Source organism: Rhinopithecus bieti, unplaced genomic scaffold (genome assembly GCF_001698545.2).
Source record: "Rhinopithecus bieti isolate Rb0 unplaced genomic scaffold, ASM169854v2 scaffold_7681, whole genome shotgun sequence".
In the NCBI taxonomy this organism is placed as follows: Eukaryota; Metazoa; Chordata; class Mammalia; order Primates; family Cercopithecidae; genus Rhinopithecus; species Rhinopithecus bieti.
In genome coordinates, this window is record NW_016806571.1 from 5,903,885 (window position 1) to 5,928,173 (window position 24,289).

Below are 24,289 nucleotides of genomic sequence, written 5' to 3' on the forward strand. Positions count from 1 at the left end.
AAAAAAAAAAAAAGAAAGAAAACCCCATTGTTTCAGCCCCAAAACTCCTTCAACTGATAAGCAACTCTAGCAAAGTCTCAGGATACTCTCTGGCTTTCTTTATCTCTTTCTTTTAAAAGCATAATGTCAGAAAAGAGTCTAACGAATTCTTTCTCGATACATAGAAACAACTGAGGAGTTCTTCATCCTTTCCTCATAGGACTCTTGATAATTAATCATGTATTACCTTTTAGGATCTCTTATTGAAGAAGAAGGAAGAAACTTCTCTCATTTTCGTGTGTTTATATTAACCTCTTTGAGGGGTGAGACTGATTCTTACAATCCTTTTGTTTGTCTTTATTGTGCTTGCCTTACATATGGTTGGCAAATCATGAGTGTTGACTCAGTGAACACCATATAATGTGTTGTTTAGAAGTTTATTAGCTTCCGTTTTAGGAGATCAGATTATGGTTAGACATGGCAAAAAGATTGCTCTTGTTTTTCTGCACTCTAGGGTTTGATCATTCAATTAAGTGTACAGATCCAAAGTTTCTCCTATTCCAGGGCATGATCTAAACCTGGGGAGAAATGGCCTATTCTGCCCAAACTTATACCAACTGGCTTACATTGGAAAGTCAATTTAGTAATTTCAATAGATTTCTGTTGTGTCTACTAAGGATGTCTGCTTTTGAAACCCAGTTTTGAAACAGTGATTTACTGGCAAACATATGTGGTCTTTCATATACACATGCATACATTTGTTTATCAGATATTTATTGGGAGCCTATTTTTGTGGTAAGCACCATACTAGACACTGAATACAAAATATGAAACAAATACAAAATGAATGTATTAATTCATTTTGTATGCAAAAATGAATGAAACACAGTCATTGCTCTTAAGGAACCCAATCAGATAAATGATAACACTTATGTAAATAACTTTAAAACACACACACACAAACCAATCAAATACTATCATATTTGGGTGTACCTAAAAACCTGAAGGATTTTAAAGGAGAGACCATTACATGAGCTGGTAGGATCAAGGAAGTCTTGACTTCTAAATTGAACTTAAAAAAGTAGGTCCACAGTAATCCCAGCACTTTGGGAGGCCAAGGCGGGCGGATCACGAGGTCAGGAGATTGAGACCATCCTGGCTAACACGGTGAAACCCCATCTCTACTAAAAATACAAAAAATTAGCTGGGTGTGGTGGCGGGCGCCTATAATCCCAGCTACTTGGGAAGCTGAGGCAGGAGAATGACGTGAACCCGGGAGGCAGAGCTTGCAGTGAGCCGAGATCGTGCCACTGCACTCCAGCCTAGTGGACACAGCAAGACTCATCTCAAAAAAATAAAAAATAAAAATAAATAGATAAATTGAAAAATAAGAGTAGGTCCAATTTGGAGATTTGGGGTTGGGGGATGTAGACCTGGGAGAAGGCATCCAGGATTGAGTGGCAGAGCAGAGACCTGATGGAGTGATGACTTGGAGTATGGGAACCTGCAGTAGTTACGGTGTATCAACAGGGTGGCAGAAAAATGAAATTGGGAGGCTGGGCATGGTGGCTCTTGACTGTAATCCCAGCACTTTGGGAGGCCGAGGCAGGCAGATCACCTGAGGTTAAGAGTTTGAGACCAGCCTGACCAACATGGAGAAACCCTGTCTCTACTAAAAATACAAAAATAAGCTGGGTGTGGTGGTGCATGCCTGTAATCCCAGCTACTTGGGAGGCTGAGGCAGGAGAATCGCTTGAACCTGGGAGGCGGAGGTTGCAGTGAGCTGAGATCACACCATTGCACTCCAGCCTGGGTGACAAGAGTGAAACTCCGTCTCAAAAAAAAAAAGAAAGAAAGAAATTGGGAAGACACCTTGGAGGAGCTTAAATGTCAGGCTACTGTAGATGGAGGAGGGCTTTTGAGGCTGGGAGAAAGATACGGTATTTACACTGGTTCTCAGAGCTCCTTTTCTATACAGGGCCTTCCCATAGACAGTTCCAGGGGAATATGGCTCCAGGCCTCTCTTTTTCAACTCTAAGCTGCCCTTTAGGTTCTACAGATAACAATATGCAAATCAAAAGACCTCTGATCACGTCACGGGGAGAGTCTCTAGTGGGCTCCATTCTCTACCACTTGTGGTTTGTGATGGTCTCCAGCTAATGAGCATGTGGTGCCAGGTATCTGAAATAACTTGGAAATAACCAGTTGCTTAGTTGCCATGGGCACAGACAATCTGAGCCAAGTGACCTGCTGGCTGGGTGGGTGGGAACAAAGGTGTTATTAGTTTCTAGGGTGGCTTTCCCTTCTGTCTTCACCCACAGAACCACCTGGGAAGAATCTCTAAACTCCAGAATTCAAAGCAACCTGGAGAGGAGAGAACAGGGTGTAGCTTTAATAGCAGGAAGAATAGCATGGTTTTGAAAAGGATGTCAGACCAAGAATCTGAACGAAATAAGGGAAGTGAAACTAACTTATTGAGCACCTTCCTCATGCCTGGATCTTGCTGGGCACTTCCACATACATTTGCAAAAGCTGTGTAAACCTTTTGCTTCTCCAAATGCCCACATTTAGCATGTCATATGGAAAAAAATGAAAGCATGTAATCTCTTTGACAAAAATTTTGTCTGTAGCTAGAAGATCATCGTATTTGTGTAGTTGTTAAGTTGCATGATAAACTTGCAAAATATTTCATGTATTCAAATGGCATACTACTATGGGTTTTCTGCCTCTAGCATTGGCACCTCTGATACCTTTTCCTTCATCGATTGAAGAGGAGCAGTAAGTGCAAGGTGTTCTAAGGCCCAGGATGTGTTACAATGTTGTTTTAAGTTCACCAAGATGAGAGGCGGCAAGTCCAGAGAACTAGCCTAGCTATAGCCAGAGCCTGGTGCTGCAGGCAGATTGCTCTAGCAAAGCTTTCCTCTGGCACATGAGGAGGCATGCAGCTTATCTGTGTCCTCAGAGCCCTTTGAGGTTCTGATGAAGGCCCAGCATTCCATAGTGTGTAGTAAGTATTCAAATAACCCACAGATGAGAGCCCTTTTTAGCACTTAATTTTGTAGATTTTGATTTGCCGTGATATCATCTGTGTTCGTTTAATAATTTACCAGAGAAAATGCTGGTTATAAGTGAAGGAAAACCACTTCAAACCAGCTTAGGCATATAGTGCAATTTATTAGCTTTCCAAAGCTAGGAGCAGATTGAATAATCACACCACAGTAAGAGCAGGGACACAGCTGCACCAAGACCCACAGGAACTAAGGGTGTGGACGCTGCCTGGACTCTGTCCTCTATTGACTGCACTTCTCCCAGCAGGTTGGCTTTATTCTGTCCCACCACAGCCTGGTTTCTTCTATATATGGGAAATATGGCAGCTCACCATTTCTTCTGCATCTGCAGAGACTGACCTACATTTAGTCACAAATCTTGAAGAAAGGACCAGCCTTTACCTAGACCCATCAGCTGTTACCAGGGATTAGGGCAGGCAGCTCTTTGAGGGGCTCTATGAATTGGGGCCTGGGGGTGGGGCCTAGAAGAGAGAGGAGCTTCCTGAGAGAGGAGAGGGTGTCAGGCAAGCAATATCACAGATGTCCACTATATCAACTGCCACTTTAAATCTTTCTATCCATTAAAAGAGCAATCTAAACGATTTAGGTGAATACCTCTTCTACCTTTTCTTTAAGTTATGGAGACGTATTAAGGATGTGGTAAATGGTATTAATGTCTGTTTCATATGTGCTTAAATAAAAACTCAATATTGTTTGAACTTGTTTTGTTGGGCTCTTGGATTAAAGTCTGGCACAAGGTTTTTATCAGTAGGAATGCATAACGTCACAACTCAGAGAAACTCAAAGATGTAGTTCAATATGATTTGTAAAACAGTTGCAAAAATTGTAAATAGTGCTGCAATAAACCTACATTTGCACGTGTCTTTATAGTAGAATGATATGTATTCCTTTGGGTATATACCCAGTAATGGGATTACTGGGTCAAATGGTATCTCTGGTTCCAGATCCTTGAGGAATTGCCATGCTGTCTTCCACAATGGTTGAACTAATTTACATTCCCACCAACAATGTAAAGCATTCCTATTTCTCCACAACCTCACCAGCATCTGTTGTTTCCTGACTTCTTAATAATCGCCATTCTGACTGGCATGAGGTGGTAACTCATTGTGGTTTTTGATTTGCATTTCTCTGATGACCAGTGATAGTAGTGAGCTCTTTTTCATATGTTTGTTGGCCACATAAATGCCTTCTTTTGAGAAATGTCTGTTCATATCCTTTGCCCACTTTTTGATAGGGTTGCTTGTTTTTTTCTTGTAAATATGTTTAAGTGCCTTGTAAATTCTGGATATTAGCCCTTTGTCAGATAGGTAGATTTCAAAAATTTTCTCCCATTCTGTAGGTTACCAGTTCACTCTGATAATACTTTCTTTTGCTGTGTAGAGAAGCTCTTTAGTTTAATTAGATCCCATTTGTCAATTTTGGCTTTTGTTGCAATTGCTTTTGCATATTTGTCATGAAGCCTTCGCCCATATGTCCTGAATGGTATTGTCTAGGTTTTCTTCTAGAGTTTTTATGGTTTTGGGTTTTACATTTAAGTTGTTAATCCATCTTGAGTTAATTTTTGTATAAGGTGTAAGGAAGGGGTCCAGTTTCAGTTTTATGCATATGGCTAGCCTGTTTTCCCAGCACCATACTGAATAGGAGATCCTTTCTCCATTACGTGTTTTTGTCAGGTTTGTTGAAGATCAAATGGTTGTAGATGTGTGGTGTTATTTCAGAGGTCTCTGTTCTGCTCCATTGGTTTATATGTCTGTTTTGGTACCAGTACTATGCTGTTTTGGTTGCTGTATCCTTGTAGTATAGTTTGAAGTCAGGTAGTGTGTTGCCTCCAGCTTTGTTCTTTTTGCTTAGGATTGTCTTGGCAAAAATTGATACTTTAAGCCCAGAGGAAGCATATCAAACTCATTAAGAGCACACTTAGGGCAGTAGGGGAAACTCCACACTCGAGATTCTTTCTCTAAAAACTTTTATGAGTAGAGAAGTTGGCAGAAGCTAGGAAGCATCATTTGCTTCCAGTGAGCACCCTGGCTATACTACAAAGGCTTCCCCTCACCCAACCTCTCTGGCCTCCAGAATAGGGGCTCCATTTCACACGTCTTTTAGATTAATGATGTGACTATTCAAAAGCTGGTGATTCTCAAGGCTGTGTCTTTTGGGTATAATAACTGATGGGACAGTATTTGACCAACAAAATATTGATCATCATTATTTTAAAAGAGCCAGGATTTTCCTCCCTAAAGTTTGTTTGTATGATATGTGTTTAATTTAGCTTTATAAACAGTAGCTATAACCAATATAGTAAGGATAAGTACAGCTTCACAAGCATATTCCTGCATAAATAAGAGCAGTGAAATCATCTTTGTTAATGAAAATAATAAGCAAGATAGATTTTTTGTAAAAAACTTACCCTATTCTGTGTCATGACATCTAGTAGTAATGAGCTCAAGATGTCACTTTTGGAAGACATGGGCAGGTGGTAGCAGCTCTGTCCTGGTGTCCTGGGTTCACCCTGTAAGAAATAGCTATTTCAAGAACATTGCAGTTATCCTTTCCTGACCTGACAATCAGTGCTTCTTATTTTCACTGAATATAGTTAGTTAATCATAGAATGGCCCTAACTGTACATTATTGCAGGAAGGTTGATATTACCACCTTAGAATGCCATGGTCCTCACTGATGTCCTCAGAGAAGCCATTCTCCTTCCTTAATTAACTGAGTCTGTGTAAAGATGTCAGGTGAATGCATTTAATTTGGCACAGTGACTTCTATAGCCTTTAGTCTTTATACATTTGTTAATTTTAATCTCTTGCTCTGTACTTTCTAAAAGCAGACATTAAAACACATAAAGCATATACTTTTAACCTATTTTGAATATCCACTGTGTGCCTGGTGCAGACAAGATCGTTTATTCTTGGATAATAAGGAAAGAAGAAATGGTTCCTTAAGTTGCTCATGATCTTTGGGACATACCATTTAGAAACTAAATGTAGAAAAAGTAAATGTATAGTAAATCTTTCCTGCATATGAGTTTCCAAGTTTTTTATACATTTCTTTGAGCACTGGTGCTGAGTCTCTTCTTTGTGTCCAATAGCATACTAGAGAATATAATATCAGGATTAAGAGTCTAGGGTCTGAGTCAGCATACATAGGTTCAAAACTCATCTTCACCATTTAATCTCTCTGAGCCTCAGTTTCTTCATCTGCAAGTGAAAATAGTTTCTACCTTACACAGTTGTTACAAAGATTAGAGATAATGCATATACAGCTGGAAGCCAATGGTTATTGAGTAAACACTGAATAAATGTTAGCTGATATTACTGGGCCTAGTAGGAAGAAGGAGATCTCTACCCTGCCCTCGAGAAATTCACAATCTCTTTGGAATATAAAACATATATTGCTGAAACAGCATGAGGAATTCATGAAGCAACATGGGGAAAACTACCGAGGGAGGACATAGATCAGATTGAAATTGAAAGGAATCTTAATGGAGCAAGGGAATTTACAATCAGAGTTAAACTTAAAGCCACACCAATTAAGCAAAGAAGGAGAGAAAGAGCTTTTTAAGAAGGGGAATGGCAAATTCAGATATGTTAGTCAGGTTCTGCTAATGTATAAAGAGTGGCCCATTTTATCTGGACTAGGTGAGGAGAATATTTTTACTCCCATTTTCATTTGGAGGAACCAAATCAGAAGTAACTCTACTAAATGCTGCCTTCATAAGGGATATCAAAATATCAAGATAATTTTTAACCAAGAACTCAGTATTTGATGGAGATAGGCTGTAACTAGGCTTTTGGAACCCCCAATCCAGTGCTGCTACATCCTTCTTCATGGAATAAAGCCCCAGGTTTAGCCACAGGGGACCCATTTATTGCTTTTCCTCATCTGTTTGGCTCAACTGTATTCCCTTACTTTTGGATTTGTTTTACTTTCTGACTATACTGCTTTCCCTGGCATGTGTACATTTCCCAGTATATTTATGAAGAGGAAATAACCTAATTACTGAAATGACCAGTATCATTATGAGACAGAGACCTCTCAGCAGCAGGACCAAGGTCTTACATATATCACTTTCCTTCTTCTTAACTATCTCTTCTGCTTAGATTTTATTTCATTCCTGCCATATTCCTATCATAACCCATTGTGATGTCTTTATGCCAGTAGAACCCAAATTCAAATTTTGGCTGGGGCTGCATATGCTGATATATAATGTAGCAAGTCAAGAGCACTTTTTATCTTCAGTCTCTGTGAAGTAATGAAAGGCCACTGCTGATTCTCCATAAAGCCAACTTTGAACACCCTTTTAAACTTTCATTTCCTCCTCATTCCTTATGTTCTTTCCCTGCTTTAATTTTTCTCTGTAACATTTGTAACATACTATATGTTTTATTTATTTTGTTAAATGCTTGAATGAATGGTAGTACCCTAGGAGAGTCTTATTCTCTCCCACTTGAAAAAACGTCATTTAAAATATCTAAATTTATATAATTTGATGGATATCAGAGCTTCTAAAATACTAACCTCACTGTGTATATTTTAAAATAGGATTCTGTTTTGCAAATTGCATATAGTTTGTCAAAAACTCATAACTTGACCGGGTGCAGTGGCTCATGCCTGTAATCCCAGCACTTTCGGAGGCCGAGGTGGGTAGATTACAAGGTCAGGAGATCGAGACCATCCTGGCTAACATGGTGAAACCCCCATATCTAATAAAAATACAAAAAAATTAGTTGGGTGTGGTGGTGGGCACCTGTAGTCCCAGCTACTCGGGAGGCTGGGGCAGGAGAATGGCATGAACTCGGGAGGTGGAGCTTGCAGTGAGCTGAGATCACGCCACTGCACTCCAGCCTGGGTGACAGAGTAGGCGACAAAACTCATAACTTTTTTGTGATGAAGTAGTTACCTAGACCTAGTTTTTGGTTACTTGAGGAATTACACTTAATTCTGAGTCTAGTTTAATACCATTTTAAAATGGTGCTTACTTAGGTGGGTGTGGTAGTTCATGCCTATAGTCTCAGCTACTTGGGAGGCTGAGGCAGGAGGATCACTTGAGCCCAGGAGTTCAAGGCCAATAAACAAATAAACACAGAAGCACTTACTTGATTTTTGACATACTATGTAATAGCTTCTGTATAGCCATTTATACCCCCTGAGTGGTTTTGCTAGTAACAGTTATAACTTTATTGTAAGCCTTTTTGAATTGAGAAATACAATGACTTTTTTACTGTCCTGTTACGTGACCTGTGATTTGCAGTATTTCTGGTTCAGCTAATGTCTTTCAGCAATTAGTTAATTGGTAGTTTGTACCTATATTGACACTAATGTTCTCAACATATAGGGACTTGTTTAATGACTGCTATCGTTACCTGGGATAATTAGCATATCAAAGGAGTAGAGCATAATGATAAATTGTACTTGGTTTCCTTTCATTTCCAAGGCTAATTGTTGTTGTTTTCTACACTCTTTTGATATTTGCGAAGAGCCTCAATTGAGAATAGTTATATAAATGAACCATTATGATCTAACCAGAAGTATTTTCTCTTATTAATGGGTGTATCCTTGGTAATACATAGTTCGGACTTGAGTTTTTTTTGTTGTTGTTGTTTTTGTTTTTTAATAAAATCTTTAGTAAGCATAGAATTAAGGAATTAAAGAAATAAATACTGAGAATCTTCCCTATTGAGAGCATTTTCCACTTAATTCCGTCATTTATAACATCCATCCTGGAACCCAAATATTCCTCTGTTTAGAAAAGCTAGTTCGGTGGTTTATTTCATTCATTTACTCATTCTTTTAGTTATCTCTGCATTAATTCTGTTTTTTCCACCAGTTGCTCTGTATGTACTATGTTCCAGACACTGGGGGTGCAAAAATGAACAGGAAAATCTCCCAGCCTGCCAGGAGCTCACCTATAGTGACTATTCATTATACGCCATAGGAACTCCTTTTAGCTTTAATCAGGTGCTGAGCCAGACCCACTGTTACATCTCACCGGAGTATCATGGCCATTATTACTTCACTGTATGTGTGTCAGTGCCTGGCAGACTTTTATAAAGGTGGGAGGCAGTATTCTTCTTTAGCTTTATCAAATTCGGTATCTTTCCTCCCATTTTATTCTTTTCCAGTTTCAAATGGTGCAGATAGAGAGCCCTGAAAATGTATACTTGTACGTTTTTAAATGTCCCCTACTTTGCTGTAACCACCCCCTGTTTTCCAAATGCTGCCATTAGTGGTTACAGTAATCATCCGTAATGTTAGCTTCTCAGAACTATGGTACAGGAGCTTCTTTTCTAATTTCCCAGATGGGAGGGAACACATGTACATGCTTGTTAGAGTTGCAGAAACTAGAAACAGCACTGTGTGGATTTGTATTTTTGGAATTCTATGGGCCTCTTTAAGCACTCAAATTCAAACTTAGATATCCATTAGGAATCAAATACCATTTCAGGGAAATCACATGTGCCATACCAACAGGAATAAAACATATAAAACGAACTCCTGGAAACAACTAGTTTCATATTCAGACTCATGTTTTATGTACTTTTTTCAGGATGCCAGATGATAAATGTTGATTATATAAACCAGGGTCATTCCGTTTGTTTGGAGGATTGTCTCTAAGCGTTTCTGCTCTTTATTGAAATAGTAGTGAAATTGAAAGTTTAAAAGTCAGAAAGGGAAATAATTATAAATTATCCATAGGCATATGGAATAAAGCCCCCAATTAAAAAGGATTTTGGTGGCCCCTGGTTCTTTGCAGTGTGTTTTTGCAAAGTTACGTGATTCATGATCATAGCCTCTAGCCGTGACCCTACATAAGAAATCTTAGTTATTGGGGAAAGGTTTCTGAAAGTAAATGTTATTTCTTTTTTAGTTGTCTTTTTTGACCAATCTAACTCACATAGGGCTACTTCTACACTTAGATCATAAAATGAATTCATTCCTATGAATGTCTTCAAGCTCAGCTTTAGCCTTAGTTTTAGATGTTTGATGAGTTTTAAAGTCATATTATACAATTGAGTAGTTTCTGTTTGTTGCAGACCTTAAGTATTTTTTACAATTTTCTTTTTTTTTTTTTTTTTTTTTGAGATGGAGTCTTGCTCTATCACACAGGCTGGAGTGCAGTGGCACAATCTCGGCTCACTGCAAGCTCTGCCTCCCGGGTTCACGCCATTTTCCTGCCTCAGCCTCCCAAGTAGCTGGGACTACAGGCACACGCCACCATGCCTGGCTAATTTTTTGTATTTTTAGTAGAGACGGGGTTTCACCATGTTAGCCAGGATGGTCTCGATTTCCTGACCTCGTGATCCACCTGCCTCGGCCTCCCAAAGTGCTGGGATTACAGGCATGAGCCACCGTGCTTGGCCATATTTTTTACAATTTTCATTCTCGTTTTACGGAAAGGAAAGTTCAAAGTTGAATACTCTATCATCTATAAAAGAGCAAGAAGTGATCAGAAAGCTCAGACTTCTGACCTGGGCTCTCCTTTTAAAGTCACTAGTTCTGGAGGACTTGATGTATTAACAAGGCCAGGAGCAGGGAGCCAGCATTTAGTTTCTAGGCATCATTGGTGACAAACATATTTGTAAAGTAGGTTCCTGAAAAAGCTCTAGGTGTAGAGAATAAAAGTTAGGGATGAACATTCATTTGTTCACTGATTTATTCATTCAGCTAACATTGAGTGGTTTCCATATGCCGGATACTGTGCTAAGATCCTGCTCTTACCCACTCATCCCCCTCCTCACCCAGTTAGAAACAGAACAGAACAAAACAAAACTATACTTCTTATATCATGCCACCTAAAAATATATTCCAGAGGTATTGCAAATCTACAATGTAAAAATAAAATTATAACAATATAAGATTAAAAACTAGAGAAGTAGTTACAGAACCTCAGAGTTATTGACCAGATGTAGCTCTGCAAAAATCTAAATTTTCTGTGATGGCAGAAGAGACCTCAAATGAAGTAAAAACTCAAAAAGAGAAAATAGTTTTAGCACATGTGACAGAAAAAGGTTAAGAAACCCAATGAGCAACAACAACAAAGACTAAGAACCTGAAAGCAAGATGGATAATGGATTTCACTAGGAAATTTACAAAAGAAATGTAGATGACCAGTAAATAAGTAAAAAGTTGCTCAGCCTCATTCATTGAATCTAAGTGGAGATACCATTTTCCAGATGTTAAAAAGAGTGGTAACAGCCAGTGTTATCCAGTGATTCAGGATGAGGGGAAGCAGGCTTATACAAACTCACAGGTCCAAATGTGAATTGTTGCAATTTTTTTTTAATTTTTTAAATTTGTTTGTATTTATTTTTTTTTGAGACAGAGTCTCGCTCTGTCAGCCAGGCTGGAGTGCAGTGGCACCATCTCGGCTCACTGCAGCTGCCTCCCAGGCTCAAGCAATTCTCCTGCCTCAGCCTCCCGAGTAGCTGGGATTACAGGCATGCGCCACCACACCTGGCTAATTTTGTGTTTTAGTAGAGACAGGGTTTACCATGTTGGCCAGGCTGGTCTCGAACTCCTGACCTCAGGTAATCCACCCACCTCGGCCTCCCAAAGTGCTCGGATTACAGGCATGAGCCAGCGCGCCCAGCCTGTTGCAAAAGTTTTAGAAAATAATCTATCAAATTCTTTAGAAATGTAAAATGTTCGTAACGTTTGACCCAACAAGCTCAGTTTTAGTTCTCTATTTAAAAATACAAGTCCCACTACTAACAGATGTGCACACACACATGTACACACACTGACACACACAAAAGAATATTTATTGCAGCACTATCAAGTGGCCAAGAATTGTGAACAACCTAAAGTTTGTTGCTAAGGAAATGGTTTAATAAAAAATAAATCCATGACATGGAATATTATGTGGCTATTTAAAAAGTAGTTGGTGGAGCGATATGATTCCATTAGGGGAAACAAAACAGGAGGTTAAAGAGCTGTTTATATGCAAATGTGTTGTGTATATGTTTTTTATGAGCATAAAGAAAGTAGTTTGAAGCTACCTACACACACAGTTAATATTGGTTGCCTTGAAAAATGGGGGGCAAGGGAGGAGTGAAAGAGCTTTTTCTTTATAAACTTCTGTATGGTTTGACGTGGTAAGACAAGCCTAAATTTTGTAATCTAGAATTTTTTAAAAAAGAAAGAAAATGGAAAGGGAAGTGGCCAAAGAGATAGGAAAAGAACAGCAAGAAAAGAGAGTTTGGAGAGGCAAGTGGTTACCCATGTCAAATATTGTTTAGACATCAAGTAAGAAAAGAACAGAGAAGCATTTGGTGTATTTAGTGGTTACCCTTGGTGGGAACGGTCTTCATGAACTTGTGGGGTCAGTAGTAGGCTATTGTTGTGGGCTAAGGGATAAGTGGAAGGGAAGGGAATAGAGAGTGGGCAGATAACTCTTCCAAGCAGTCTGTGAAGGGGAGGAGAGAGAGGAGAGAGAATCCAAGGAACTCTGTAGAGTTCAGCAAGATTCTTTCCTTTCCTTTAAAAATGTTTCTTTTTTAGGATGGGAGAGACTTGTGGTTCTTGTCCCTGTGTATACATGTCACACTCATACATCTTATAGTCACAAGAGAATGCAGAGCAAGGAGACTGAAGGTTCTGGAGTTGAGCAGGATGAGTGATGGCCAGCTTCTCAGGATGAAAGAAAAGAAAGGGTGGCCTGACAGACAAAAGACATTGTATCTGAGGTTGAAGATACAATGGCAAACTCATGAGTAGTGAGTCTTAAAGTCTAGGTGTGACCCCTCCCTCTCTTGCTGCTGGTGTGGCTGCTGAAACCTCCTGAGGACCTATGAACTGATCCAGAAATATAGGTCCATTCTTACCAGTCTCTATGAGTGAAATATGTTAAGTGTTTAACACATATTAAGTGTTTAGTAATTAAGTGTTTAAAATTTATATATTTGACTTGGAGCCACTACCAACCAAAAATAAATTAAGAGTTATTAAAATTTGGTATTCACAAATTAAAATCAGTGTGTGCTACGAGATTTATTTTAATTCAGTATTTTATTCAGAAGTCTGGCAGACACTTGGTGCTTGGCAATAATCATAAAGCACATGCACATAGTTGTAAATTCCACAATTTTGATTCAGGACACTTCATCAGTGTATCATCAGCATTGGCCTGAGTTGGTTATAATATTCAGTTCCTGCTATTCTTGCTTTTTAATTATAAATTACAGTAAGTTTAGTTTTATCATTATCAGTTTAGCTTATTGTGTGTTATTTGGTTAACCTCACAATGTTTATTGGTACATACTTGGATCAACAATGTTTTGTCTTATAGTGTTCTTATAACTAGACTTTTAAATATCTATGTCTTGTGGTTCGCATGTGAATCATCCATTATTATTTTGCCAAAGTAGATGTGTACCTAACCCCCTTGTCATTTGCTTGTATGGTGACACTCTTCATGGTGATATGTTTCCTGGGAATTTTTGCTATTTAAATAACTTACAACATATTGTCAAGGTAGGTGTAAGAAAATTACTGGATTTTTAATTTTTTTGATGTTTTAGGATATAAATTATGTTTATAGTAATATGTTTACTGCAACTTAATTATATTTTTGCTGAATTATTTGTTACCACCAGGTTCACTACTTGCCCCTTACCCCCGAATGTGGGAACAAGTGAGATAGGTGGAGGTCTTTCGCTTTGCTGTGGTGGGCTTTGCTCAGAAAGTTTAAAATCCATCCCTTTAGAGGAGTGGGTAGGTGTGTGGAAAGGATGTGCTAAGCAGCTAAGCTAAAGTGGAATAAGGGTAACTCACCATCATGGCTTCAATGCCAGTGGACTGTGAGCTTGTCACTAATAAGATGTTAGGAGAACAGGTGCTGATGTTGTGTTTTTACTTCTTGTTTAAGGATGTAAATGAAGACCCTGGAGAAGATGTGGCCCTCCTCTCTGTTAGTTTTGAGGACACTGAAGCCACCCAGGTGTACCCCAAGCTGTACTTGTCACCTCGAATTGAGCAGTAAGTGTCATTAACATTAGGTAGCCTGGTGCTACTTCTGGCTAACCAATATGTCTCATTCTTTCTTTTGCCATTCTTGAACTCTTACATTTATTTCTCTTCATTGACTTTTCTTTCCTTAAAAAATTCATCATATTAAGAGTTTCAATTGCAGAGTAAATGCAGTTAGTATTTGCCGCTACACCCTTTTGGCAACTGTTATTGTGCCTTTGGTAACATGAATACTGTACCTTTGTAGAGAGAAAAGAATAGACAGACTGAGTCCAAAATTGGGACTCCTTCCAGATGTTCCCTGGAGTTCGAATGGTTGTAGCCCACAGTGGGCTGCTAAACATCTTTAAAATATTTAGCAAAAACTGACTCAGAAGTTAGTAAAACTCATATTAAAAATAGATAACTTAAAAAGATAACATGTTTTATTTTGCTGCATCGAAGTAACTGTGTATAATTTTACATAACATTCAGGCTACATGGCAGAAGTAGTTTGATATCGCATTTGTGTTCTAACCAAGTAACATTATTCATCAGTAATGAATTTTGTAAGGCCTGGATTCATGGTGTGCGTATTGTGGGTGAAATGCTTTAGTAGCTTATTCTACTTCAAAGGAAGCTGCGGTTCATTGAAAATGGATTATAAGCAGATTTGGTTGGGAACTTCTGACAGGACAGATTTTTCATCAGCAGAGAGAGTTTTTACAGACTCTGATTGAAATGTATTATTAAACTTCTCTGTGAGTCATTTAGTCACAGTTGACTGATTTCTGTCTGTGAGTAGATGTGGTCACTATCTAGCATTCTTAGTAAAAGTACTGAGCCATTTTTGCGCCTTCCCACCTTAGTTGCTCTAATTTATAAATCATGGACACATCATCTTAAAAACCAGTATGACACAGCTGTTTATACTCAAGTATGGGAGCTTATGAACATCAATATCTATAGGCATTCTCTTTATATATATATATATCTGACACAGCACCTAGAACAGGATTTTACAGTAGCAGGCACTCAATGAATGTTTAATTTTTGTTTTGAGACAGCGTCTCACTCTGTCACTCAGGCTGGAGTGTAGTGGCATGCTTATGACCAGCCTCGACCTCCTGGACTCCAGTGATCCTCCTACCTCAGCCTCCCAAGTGACTAGGACTCCAGGCGCCACCATGCATGCCTAATTTTTTTATTTTTATTTTTGTAGAGACAGGGTCTCGCTATATTGCCCAGGCTAGTCTCAAACTCCTAGGCTCAAGTGATTCTCCTGCCTCGGCCTCCCAAAGAATGTTTTTTTTTGTTTTGTTTTGTTTTGTTTGTTTGTTTGTTTTGAGACAGAGTCTCACTCTGTCATCCAGGCTGGAGTGCAGTGGTGCAGTCTCAGCTCACTGCAACCTCCACCTTCTGGATTCAAGTGACTCTCGGATTTCAGCCTCCCGAGTAGCTGGGACTACAGGCACAAGCCACCACATCCAGCTAATTTTTTGTATTTTCAGTAGAGACAGAGTTTTACCATGTTGGCCAAGCTGGTCTTGAACTCCTGACCTCAAGTGATCCGCCCGCTTCGTCACCCCAAAGTGCTAGGATTACAGGCATGAGCCACAGTGCCTGGCCCCAAAGACTCTTTTATTATTTTTTTAATTGAAAATACTGACCCATATTAGTAAGCGATCAGTGGATACCAGAGGCAGTAGGATGATGTGGCATAAGGCACGGGCTCTGAGTCAAGCAGATCTGGTTTAAACCTGGTTCCTGCTGCTCACCAGCTAGCACAAAATGTAACTTCTCTGAGCTTGTTTCCTCAGTCATAAAATAGACATAATAACACCTATTTCGTAGTGTTGTTTTCAGGATTATATTAATACTGTTTATAAAGCATTAATCACGGTGCCTGACACTATAGCAAACACTCAGCAAGTAATAGCCATGAATGTTATTATTATTGATACAGTTCATAGGAGAAGAATAAGTGAGTGTTTAGCAGGGATAAGTTGGGGCAGAAAAAGAGAGGATGGGTAAATAAGGGAGCAAGTACCAGTTCTAGCGTAGCCACTCATTGTGTAACTAATGAGTTAAATTACAAAGGTGCTTTGGTGTTGAGAAAAGAGTTAATGAAACAATTGCAAGATGTGGGCAATATGAATATATTAGTTAAGTTGCAGGCAATAGTTTGCCAGCTCAGAAAAACATTTGTTCCAGCAGCTAGGTTGTTTTTCTTGGAAGTTACTACACCTAATTTGCAAATAAACTTGCTAATAAAGTATTCTCACTCTAAAACTCTAAAATGTGTGGGAAATGATTAGGGAAAGGTATATTTTAAAAGTCATTTTTCCTGTCTCCAAAGTCCAGCTTTCTCATGTCCTTCCTCCCTTTTTTTTCCTTCTTCTTTTTTATGTTAAGAACTCTCCACAGCATACCCTTTTAGATCATTTTTCGGTTACTTCCCCTCATGTACTGTTTCCTTCAGCCAGACCTGAGCGCTTGAAGTTTGCTTACATTGCCAGCACTCTCTTGCCTCTGTGCCTTTGCTAAAGCTGCTCCTTCCATGTCCAAGGCCCTTCTCTAACCCCTTCTTCATGTTGAAATACTATACTTTTTCTAAGGCCTTATTCAAATGCCATCTCTACCAACCATTTTCCCTGAGGACAGTTAGTCTAGCCTTCCCCAGAGCTCTTTGTAACACTGAATTTATATTAATCTTATAATCTATATTTATATTATAATCTACCCATCATAGCTTTAATTGGTGATACAGATTATTTATAATCTTTTGCTGAATTGCAAGCTACAGGACAAGTCTTTTCTTTAATGCCTTGCATAAATGCAATACACAGTTATCAGTTGCCTAATTGGCAGTCTTCTAGGTGAATAAGTAGTTCTCACCAAAATATTGGAAAATGCCTCACTGAAAGGTCTTGTACTTTTTTCCTGCTTGATACAAATTCACTTGGTAGAACTACGTTTATAATACCAAAACAAGCTACCAAACATTCTTATATCATTTTTTTTTTTTTTTGAGACGGAGTCTCGCTCTGTCGCCCAGGCTGGAGTGCAGTGGTGCGATCTCTGCAAGCTCCACCTCCCGGGTTCACGCCATTCTCCTGCCTCAGCCTCCCGAGCAGCTGGGACTACAGGCACCTGCCACCATGCCTGGCTAATTTTTTGTATTTTTAGTAGAGACGGAGTTTCACCATGTTAGTCAAGATGGTCTCTATCTTCTGACCTCGTGATCCGCCCGCCTTGGCCTCCCAAAGTGCTGGGATTACAGGCGTGAGCCACCGCGCCTGGCCACATTCTTATATCTTTAAGTAGAAGTTTTCAAAACGAGGTTTTAGAGAAAGATTAACATAAAAGAAATAAACTTGGGGTATGACTTCTATAAGGACTTAGATATTTGCTAAAGTTATTAATACTTTTGATTAATTCTTCCAGAGTTCAGAGCACAGAACAGACATAATGCCATTTCAAGAGGGCCATAGTCATGGGATAGGTTTTGAGAACTAACTGTGCTAAGCTCTCATTTGTGTTCTGTGTTTTATACTATCTTGTCAACTCTTAGCTATCTAAGCATTGATTATAGACTCAGACTTGGAGAGTTCTTTCAAGAGTCATAGGAAAAGCATCCCATGTGGACCCGCCCAAAGCCGATGTCAAACTCTTGCCCCAGCTGAGGCTTGTACTCCTTTTGGCTTCTGCTATGGCTCTTTCTAGGAAGTCCCAAGCCCCATGCAGTACATTTGACAGGGAAAGGCTCAGGAGAGACCAATAGTCCCATCCACACTGGGTAAAAATTACCAAGAGAAGGCTTGCATTCCCACCATCTCCTCCATGGGCATAGAGAAATATCGTTTACCTGGGAGGAACCCTGTTCCAGTCTGACTGTTCCTCTGTCCCAGCTTGTCCATGCAGTAGGCAAAGATATTATACTCACATTAACTACTCCCAGCAATTGGAAAAGAAAAAGACTACTTTTGGGTCTTGTCATCATATGTAGGAAAAAATATTGATTTGTTGTACCCTAAAAAGACTACAAATTAGACAAATGTGACAAAAGGGAACATCTGTCAGATTCGTTGGTAGAAGACTCCGAAATGTATTCTAATTTGATGAAGCTCTGAAATGTGATCCCACTTCTGAATCTGTTTGCCCAGGGTCCTGGAATAGTTGTTTGGCGTCTCTGGCAGCCCTGCCGCACATGGCTGCATGCCCTTATAATGCTTAGATGCATATTGTTTACCGGTCTCCCACTGCGCATTTCTATGGCTTGCAGAGTAAATGCTTCTGAGAAGAACTTTGTGTTCTTGCACAAGGGACATTTATGAAATAAACATACTTCTGGCTCTATACATTTGTTTTCCAAGGAACCAAAACAGATCAGTTGAATTAGACATGAGTAAGTTCTGTTAATTTAAAAAAGAAAAAAGTCAGTGGTGAGCTATGCAAAAAAAAAAAAGAAGCTAGTAGTCAGTGATGCAAATTAGATTTTAGTTGAATATTAGAAAAGGGGAAAAAACAGTTTCTAAACCAGTTGCTTTTTTTTCTCCTGGCAGAAAAGCTGTGAGTTTTAAGGTTACATCATCAGAGCTGGCGCGAAACACGCTCTACCTTTCCCTCTTCCCCAGACTGTTGGCAGTTGTGGTAGTGAAACCAAAGGTGAAATGGGCATAAGAATCTGCATAGCACTCTTCCCCAAAAGGTATGGGCCCTTTTCTTGGCTTGAGCCACTTTGTGGGAGTGGTTTAAAGACAACCAGCTTCCTCATTCCCTGTGCTGTTCCCACTCGGTGCATAAAAAGAGGACTTCAGCCCTGAGGCAGACCAGGTGGCATCTTTCACAAGTACAGAATTTGTTTTTAGAACTTTTTGTTAAGTTACATCTGCCTTGGAAATGAGTACTCAAAACTTCCCAGCCCACAAACACTCACTATTATTGAGGCCTGTGTACCTGCAATATGCTTGTTTGTTCTTTCAGGCAACAGAAACCCAATGAGAATCGACCACGTGTGAGGCCCTTTGCTAGGTGCTTCAGAGGCTGTCAGCATAAATGAAATGTGGCTCATCCCCTTAATTTCCTTATATTAAGGGGATAAGAACAAATACGGCAAGTTGCGACTTGTGGTTTAATAGAAAAGGCATATTAATACATGGCATCAGAAGCCCCCTGTTCCTTCACTTACTGGCTGGCAATCTTGGCTTAAGTTAACGTCTTTGAGCTTCATTTCATCTTCTGTGAAGAGGAATAAATCTAAGTTTCCGTTTCATCTACTCCAAGTCGGGAGGTAGATGAGAAAGACCCTATTGTTGTGCTTGGCCCATGGTTGATGCTTAGTTAGTGCTCCTTGAGAAAATACTTACTAAGTCCTATAAGAGGTCAAGAGAGTGGGAGATCACATTTCCATTTGACTTGATGGAGAAGGAGCTTTGGAAGATCATGGAAAGCCTGGCTTTTCTAGAGATTAAATATTCAGTACTGTAACAATAACAGATATGTATTTGTTTAGTACTTTAAAATATTCAAACTGCTTTTCACTTTACCATTCCATCTGATCCTCATGATAGTATGCCTATCATGTGTTTTATAATATAGCTTTTTTCTTCTGTAAGTTGGAGTTTTTAGATCCTTCCTTGTCTCCTTCACTGCTTCTACTTCCTTTTTTCAACCCATTAAATTATGCTAATCAACCCATTAAATTATGCTAAATTGTGCTTCCTGTGATAACATCTCTAGGTACTTTCGTGGCATTGCCTGTTTGTGGATGACACCCAGATCCCCATTTCTAATCTCAGCTTTTCTCCCTGCTTACAGATCTGTTTCTCTAACCACTAGATAGACATGTCTATCTGTATGTTCAGTTGACACCTCAAATTCAAAGGGCCTGAAACTAAACTCATCATTCCTCCAATAAGGTAATGTTTCTTCTTTACAGCCTATTTTATTCATGACACTCATGTCTCCTTGATGCCCAGGTGGTACATCTTAAAGGCATTGAACATACCTCATGCCTCTGTTAGCCAGCCCGTTGTTTTGGACTAAAAACCCACTCTCCACAATGTCTGTGAGTCTTATTATTCCTACTGTCATTACCTAGTTCAGTCTTTCAGTTGCCATGGGTCCTGAGGGGCTCTTTCTTCCGATTTCAGTTTATCCATGCGGAACTGTCACTGTCCTTCTGAAATAAATTCCAGTCCTGTAATGTCCTTGCTGAGAAGCTTCAATGCCTCTCTGTTGCCAAGCGAAGTAAATGCACAACTCTCCATCTGGCATTCAGAGTCTGCGATACAGTCCTGCTCACTTTTCCACTCTAGGCTGGACTCTACATGTATCCTGTTGTCCAGCCAAACTGAGAATTTTGTGATTTCCTGAACACACCTTGTGTTTTTTTCACTTCCATACCTTGCTCAGGCTACTCCTTAGACCAGAACATTGAATTTATTTACCTCCCCCGCAGGGTCTGTTAAAGTGCTGCTCATGTTCTTAGATCTTCTCAGTCACCGCCTCCTCCATGGAACTTTTCCTGACCACCACTGCCTGCCTCCACAATGGCACCACACTTTTTCCCTCTGTGTTTGTGCCTCCTTTGTCATGTTGCCTCCCTGGACTCTAAACTCTTTAAGGCCTGGGTCTCTTTTCCATCAATTGAGGGCTGATGAGCCACAGCCCATCTCTGGCCAAGCTGGCCCTAGCCAGGCCCCTGCCCAGGCGTAACCACAGTCTCCATTGACAGGTCTGGCTGGAGAGGCAGAAAGCTGTGACACTATGTACATGTTAAGGCAGTGGGTTTTCACAGTCATTTCTTGTTGTTGTACCTTGTGGCTAGCCAGGAGGATAGTTTCCTTTATGGTCGCTTGTTCATGTTTCTGAGAGGTGGAGCCGTATTTCATAAGAGTGGTTTATCAGCTGAATCCTGGAGGTGGAATATGACTTTGATCTCCTATGACCTATGTGACCTCATATAGCCCTGTTGGCGTCTCCAGCCTCCCCTCCCCTGCCTTTATCCCACAGCGTGCCTGGCAGCACACATGGTCTCTTGGAATATTTGGATAGCCTGGGATCTACAAGGGCTGTGATAAAGGGAAACTTGGGGAACTGAAAATTAAAATAATACTACTTAGAATTATGGGTGAGTAAGGATATTAAATTCAGACAAATTGGATCAAATACATTTTTTAAAAGCAGTAAGCAAGTTCAATATATTGGTATATGTGATTTTATTTACCACCAAATTTAATATCTCAACAGAATGGAAAATTTTCATTTTAGACGCTTAAAAGATTTTAGAATAATTAGAAAATTGTATAACATAGATTTTAAAGAAAAAAATTCTTGCTTTAAAAAAAAATCTGTATCAGTCATCTCAAAAAAGAGACCTTCCAGATATCTTAGGCTGATTTTGTGTTAGGATTTAAGTAATAGAACGTAATAGTAAACATGGTTTAATTTAACCTTACTCATGTTTTCTTGAGTCAGTGAGATAATCCTATAATAAATATTGTGCTCCTGGAGAGTTTTTTTCTTTACTCCTTTGATAAATAGACGGTCCTGAGTATGCTAAGGCAGCCAGCTCTCAGGAGAAGATATGTATTTGATTTTGGTAGAGAGAGCTGTCTTATCCTCTAGGGACTTGCGATGTTCGTTTTACTAGTCTGGGAGGAGGGCCAAAAGGGTTCTTCGTGACTTAGAGTGGAATTCTGAAAAGTAAGTTCAGCAAGTTTTCATTAGTGAGTTTGTCCTTCTGTCTTGCCTGTGCCTCCCAAAAGATCAAGAGCTCAGCCTTTGCTTTGAAATATTACAAAAAAGAACCAGAACAGAATTTAGTTGGGGGAGAAAATCAATCAGCCCCAAAATATCATATTTTTGGAAACATTCTGGTGTAGAACTCCCACCTCCCTAGCCACTTAAGTTAGTGATATCTCAGTGTTTTATCTAGCTTCCTTTTTAGGCAGAAAATACACATTTAGAAAGAAGATGTATATAAATCTGTGATAACTCAAATCTCACTGGTACATGTTTCTTAAACTTGTTTGACCCTTAAGTTCTGTCTTAAATTTATTTTGAGTCTTGGGGAAGTTCTGTGCCTTATTTCTCTTAAATGCTATACTCCTCTCTACAGTACAATAATTAGTCTAAAGCTATAAGATATACTATATCTTAATTTAAAAAATCAGGCCTAGCACCTTTCTGCAAAACATCTCAAGGGTTTCGTGCAGATTTTTTTCTGCTGTGAAGATGAGAAATTCATGATTTCCAGTTTAACACTATCTCTTAACAGCAAAGCTCTTCACACCGATCATTACTGTTTTATGCAGTTGCTGTTCATTTATATTTATTCACAAGTAGGAAAACATTCCTCAGTGGAAGGTCTGAGATGCAAAGTGCTAGTTAACAAAAATGTTGAGCAAAGAAATTAGAAAGTAGAAGGGAAAATGCCCCCAGGATGTCCCAGAACTGATGGAAGATATCAACTCTCAGATTGAGAAAGTCCAGTGAATCTCAAACAGGCCAAATAAAAAGAAATTGACACCTAGACATATCATAATGAAACTGTACAACACCAGAGATTAAAAATAACCAAAGTTATTTTAAAGGAATAGCAGATTGACACAGACCTCTTTGAAGATCTAATGAGAGCCATAGACTTCACCCCAGAAAATATATATGCATAAAAGTTTAAATATAGTTTGGAGAGTAACACACCTTCCCCTGTAGCCAATGCCTAAACCTCATTTAACAATCTATATTCTACAGTTAAGTTCTGCATTTGTAATGTCTTCCATATTGTCTCATACTAGAATAGTCACTATATCTTCATATCTAATATTTAAAGTGTGAATTATCGTCTAACACTTCCTGTCTTCCCATCCCCTAAATCTATACTTCTCCCATATTCTTTATTTTCATTCATGGCTTTACCCTCTTTCTAATGACCCTAGCCATGACACCCAGGCATCCTATTTTTGACCTCTTGCTATTGCTTCCCATATCTAATCAATTGCCAGTTCATTCTGCTTGTATGTCATCTCTCATGTGCATCTCCTCACCCTTGCCCCAGCCTGTTTCAAGCCTCTAGGTATCTTATTCTTTGCTAGATTAATCTTAATAAAATAGAGCTTGATCCCTCTCACTTCCTTGGTACAACAGCCTTTATGCCTCTTTACAGGACAGACCATGCAGGAAAACTGCATATGATCTTATACTCTCTGAGAAGCCTCAGTGCCCACCACACTCACAGCCTGCTGTGGGCCATGTGCCCCAGATACCTGAGCCATAGGTAGTAGGACCAGGGATAGGTACTATAGGAATTATTCTTAATTTGGAGGAAGCGCAACTATGTTTAAAAATTTTTATTCAGCTGGGCGCGATGGTTCATGTGTATAATCCCAGCACTTTGGGAGGCCGAGGCGGGGGTCACTAGCTGGGAGGCTGAGACAGGAGAATTGCTTGAACCTGGGAGGCGGAGGTTGCAGTGGACTGAGATTGCACCACTGCACTCCAGCCTGGTGACAGACCAAGGCTCCGTCTCAAAAAAAAAAAAACAACAACAAAAAAATTATTCAACACCTCTTAGTGTTTTGTTGCAGTGTTTTGTAACTGGATAACTCTAGCTTACCCAGTTGGCCGTATTGCTAGATGTCTTTCTGTATTGTGTCTTGATTATTCCAGTTTTCTACAAGGATTGACTGGGATTACAGACGTGCTCTGAGTGACATCCTAGAGATAGTCTAGCTGTGTAGCTGTTGAAACACTTTCCTGTTTTCCTTTAGTTCTTGTGGCTTTATATTAAACTTTTATTCTTTGCGATGACTTATCTGAGCTACTGACATCTCTCAACAGGAATAGTAACTGGTCTCCTTGCATCTCCTTTTTCCCCACTTCAGTCTAGTTGCCACATTACAAACAGTGGTTGTCTGAAAACACAAATCTGATCTATCATTCTTTTGCTTAAAAACAGAGTTTATTACTTTTCCTTGTAATACACAGAGTTTATTACTTTTCCTCGTAAATGATCACTCATCAGCTTTATCCAACTCAATGCTTTCCCTGCATCTCTCAGGCATATATATATTTTTTCTACCTATATCTCTTCTATCATCAAGTTCTAGCATTTATTTCTTCATACTGTCTTGAAGTCTGAATTCTAAGTCTTTAATTCCTCTTATCCTGTTGTTTCAGTGACTTTCCCCTTCAATCCTTTATGTCAAACACTTGATGGAAGTAGAAACCAATGTATAAAAAAGGTAGCTTCAGGTTTTTTTTTTTTTTTTTTTTTTTTTTTTTTT

General features: G+C 39.3%; 1 protein-coding gene across 5 annotated transcripts in view; it reads left to right on the forward strand.

Annotated features, from left to right (window-relative positions):
• Positions 1 to 24,289, forward strand: part of BABAM2 (BRISC and BRCA1 A complex member 2) — a 460,475-nt gene that overhangs the window by 235,697 nt on the left and 200,489 nt on the right. For all 5 annotated transcript variants that reach the window (XR_001886531.1, XM_017876999.1, XM_017876997.1 and 2 more), the window contains exon 7: positions 13,918 to 14,027. Coding sequence is in view for 4 of the 5 variants with exons in the window: in XM_017876999.1 (XP_017732488.1) it covers positions 13,918 to 14,027 (110 nt within the window). In the remaining variant the exon portion in view is untranslated. The remainder of the gene's footprint in view (positions 1 to 13,917; positions 14,028 to 24,289) is intronic.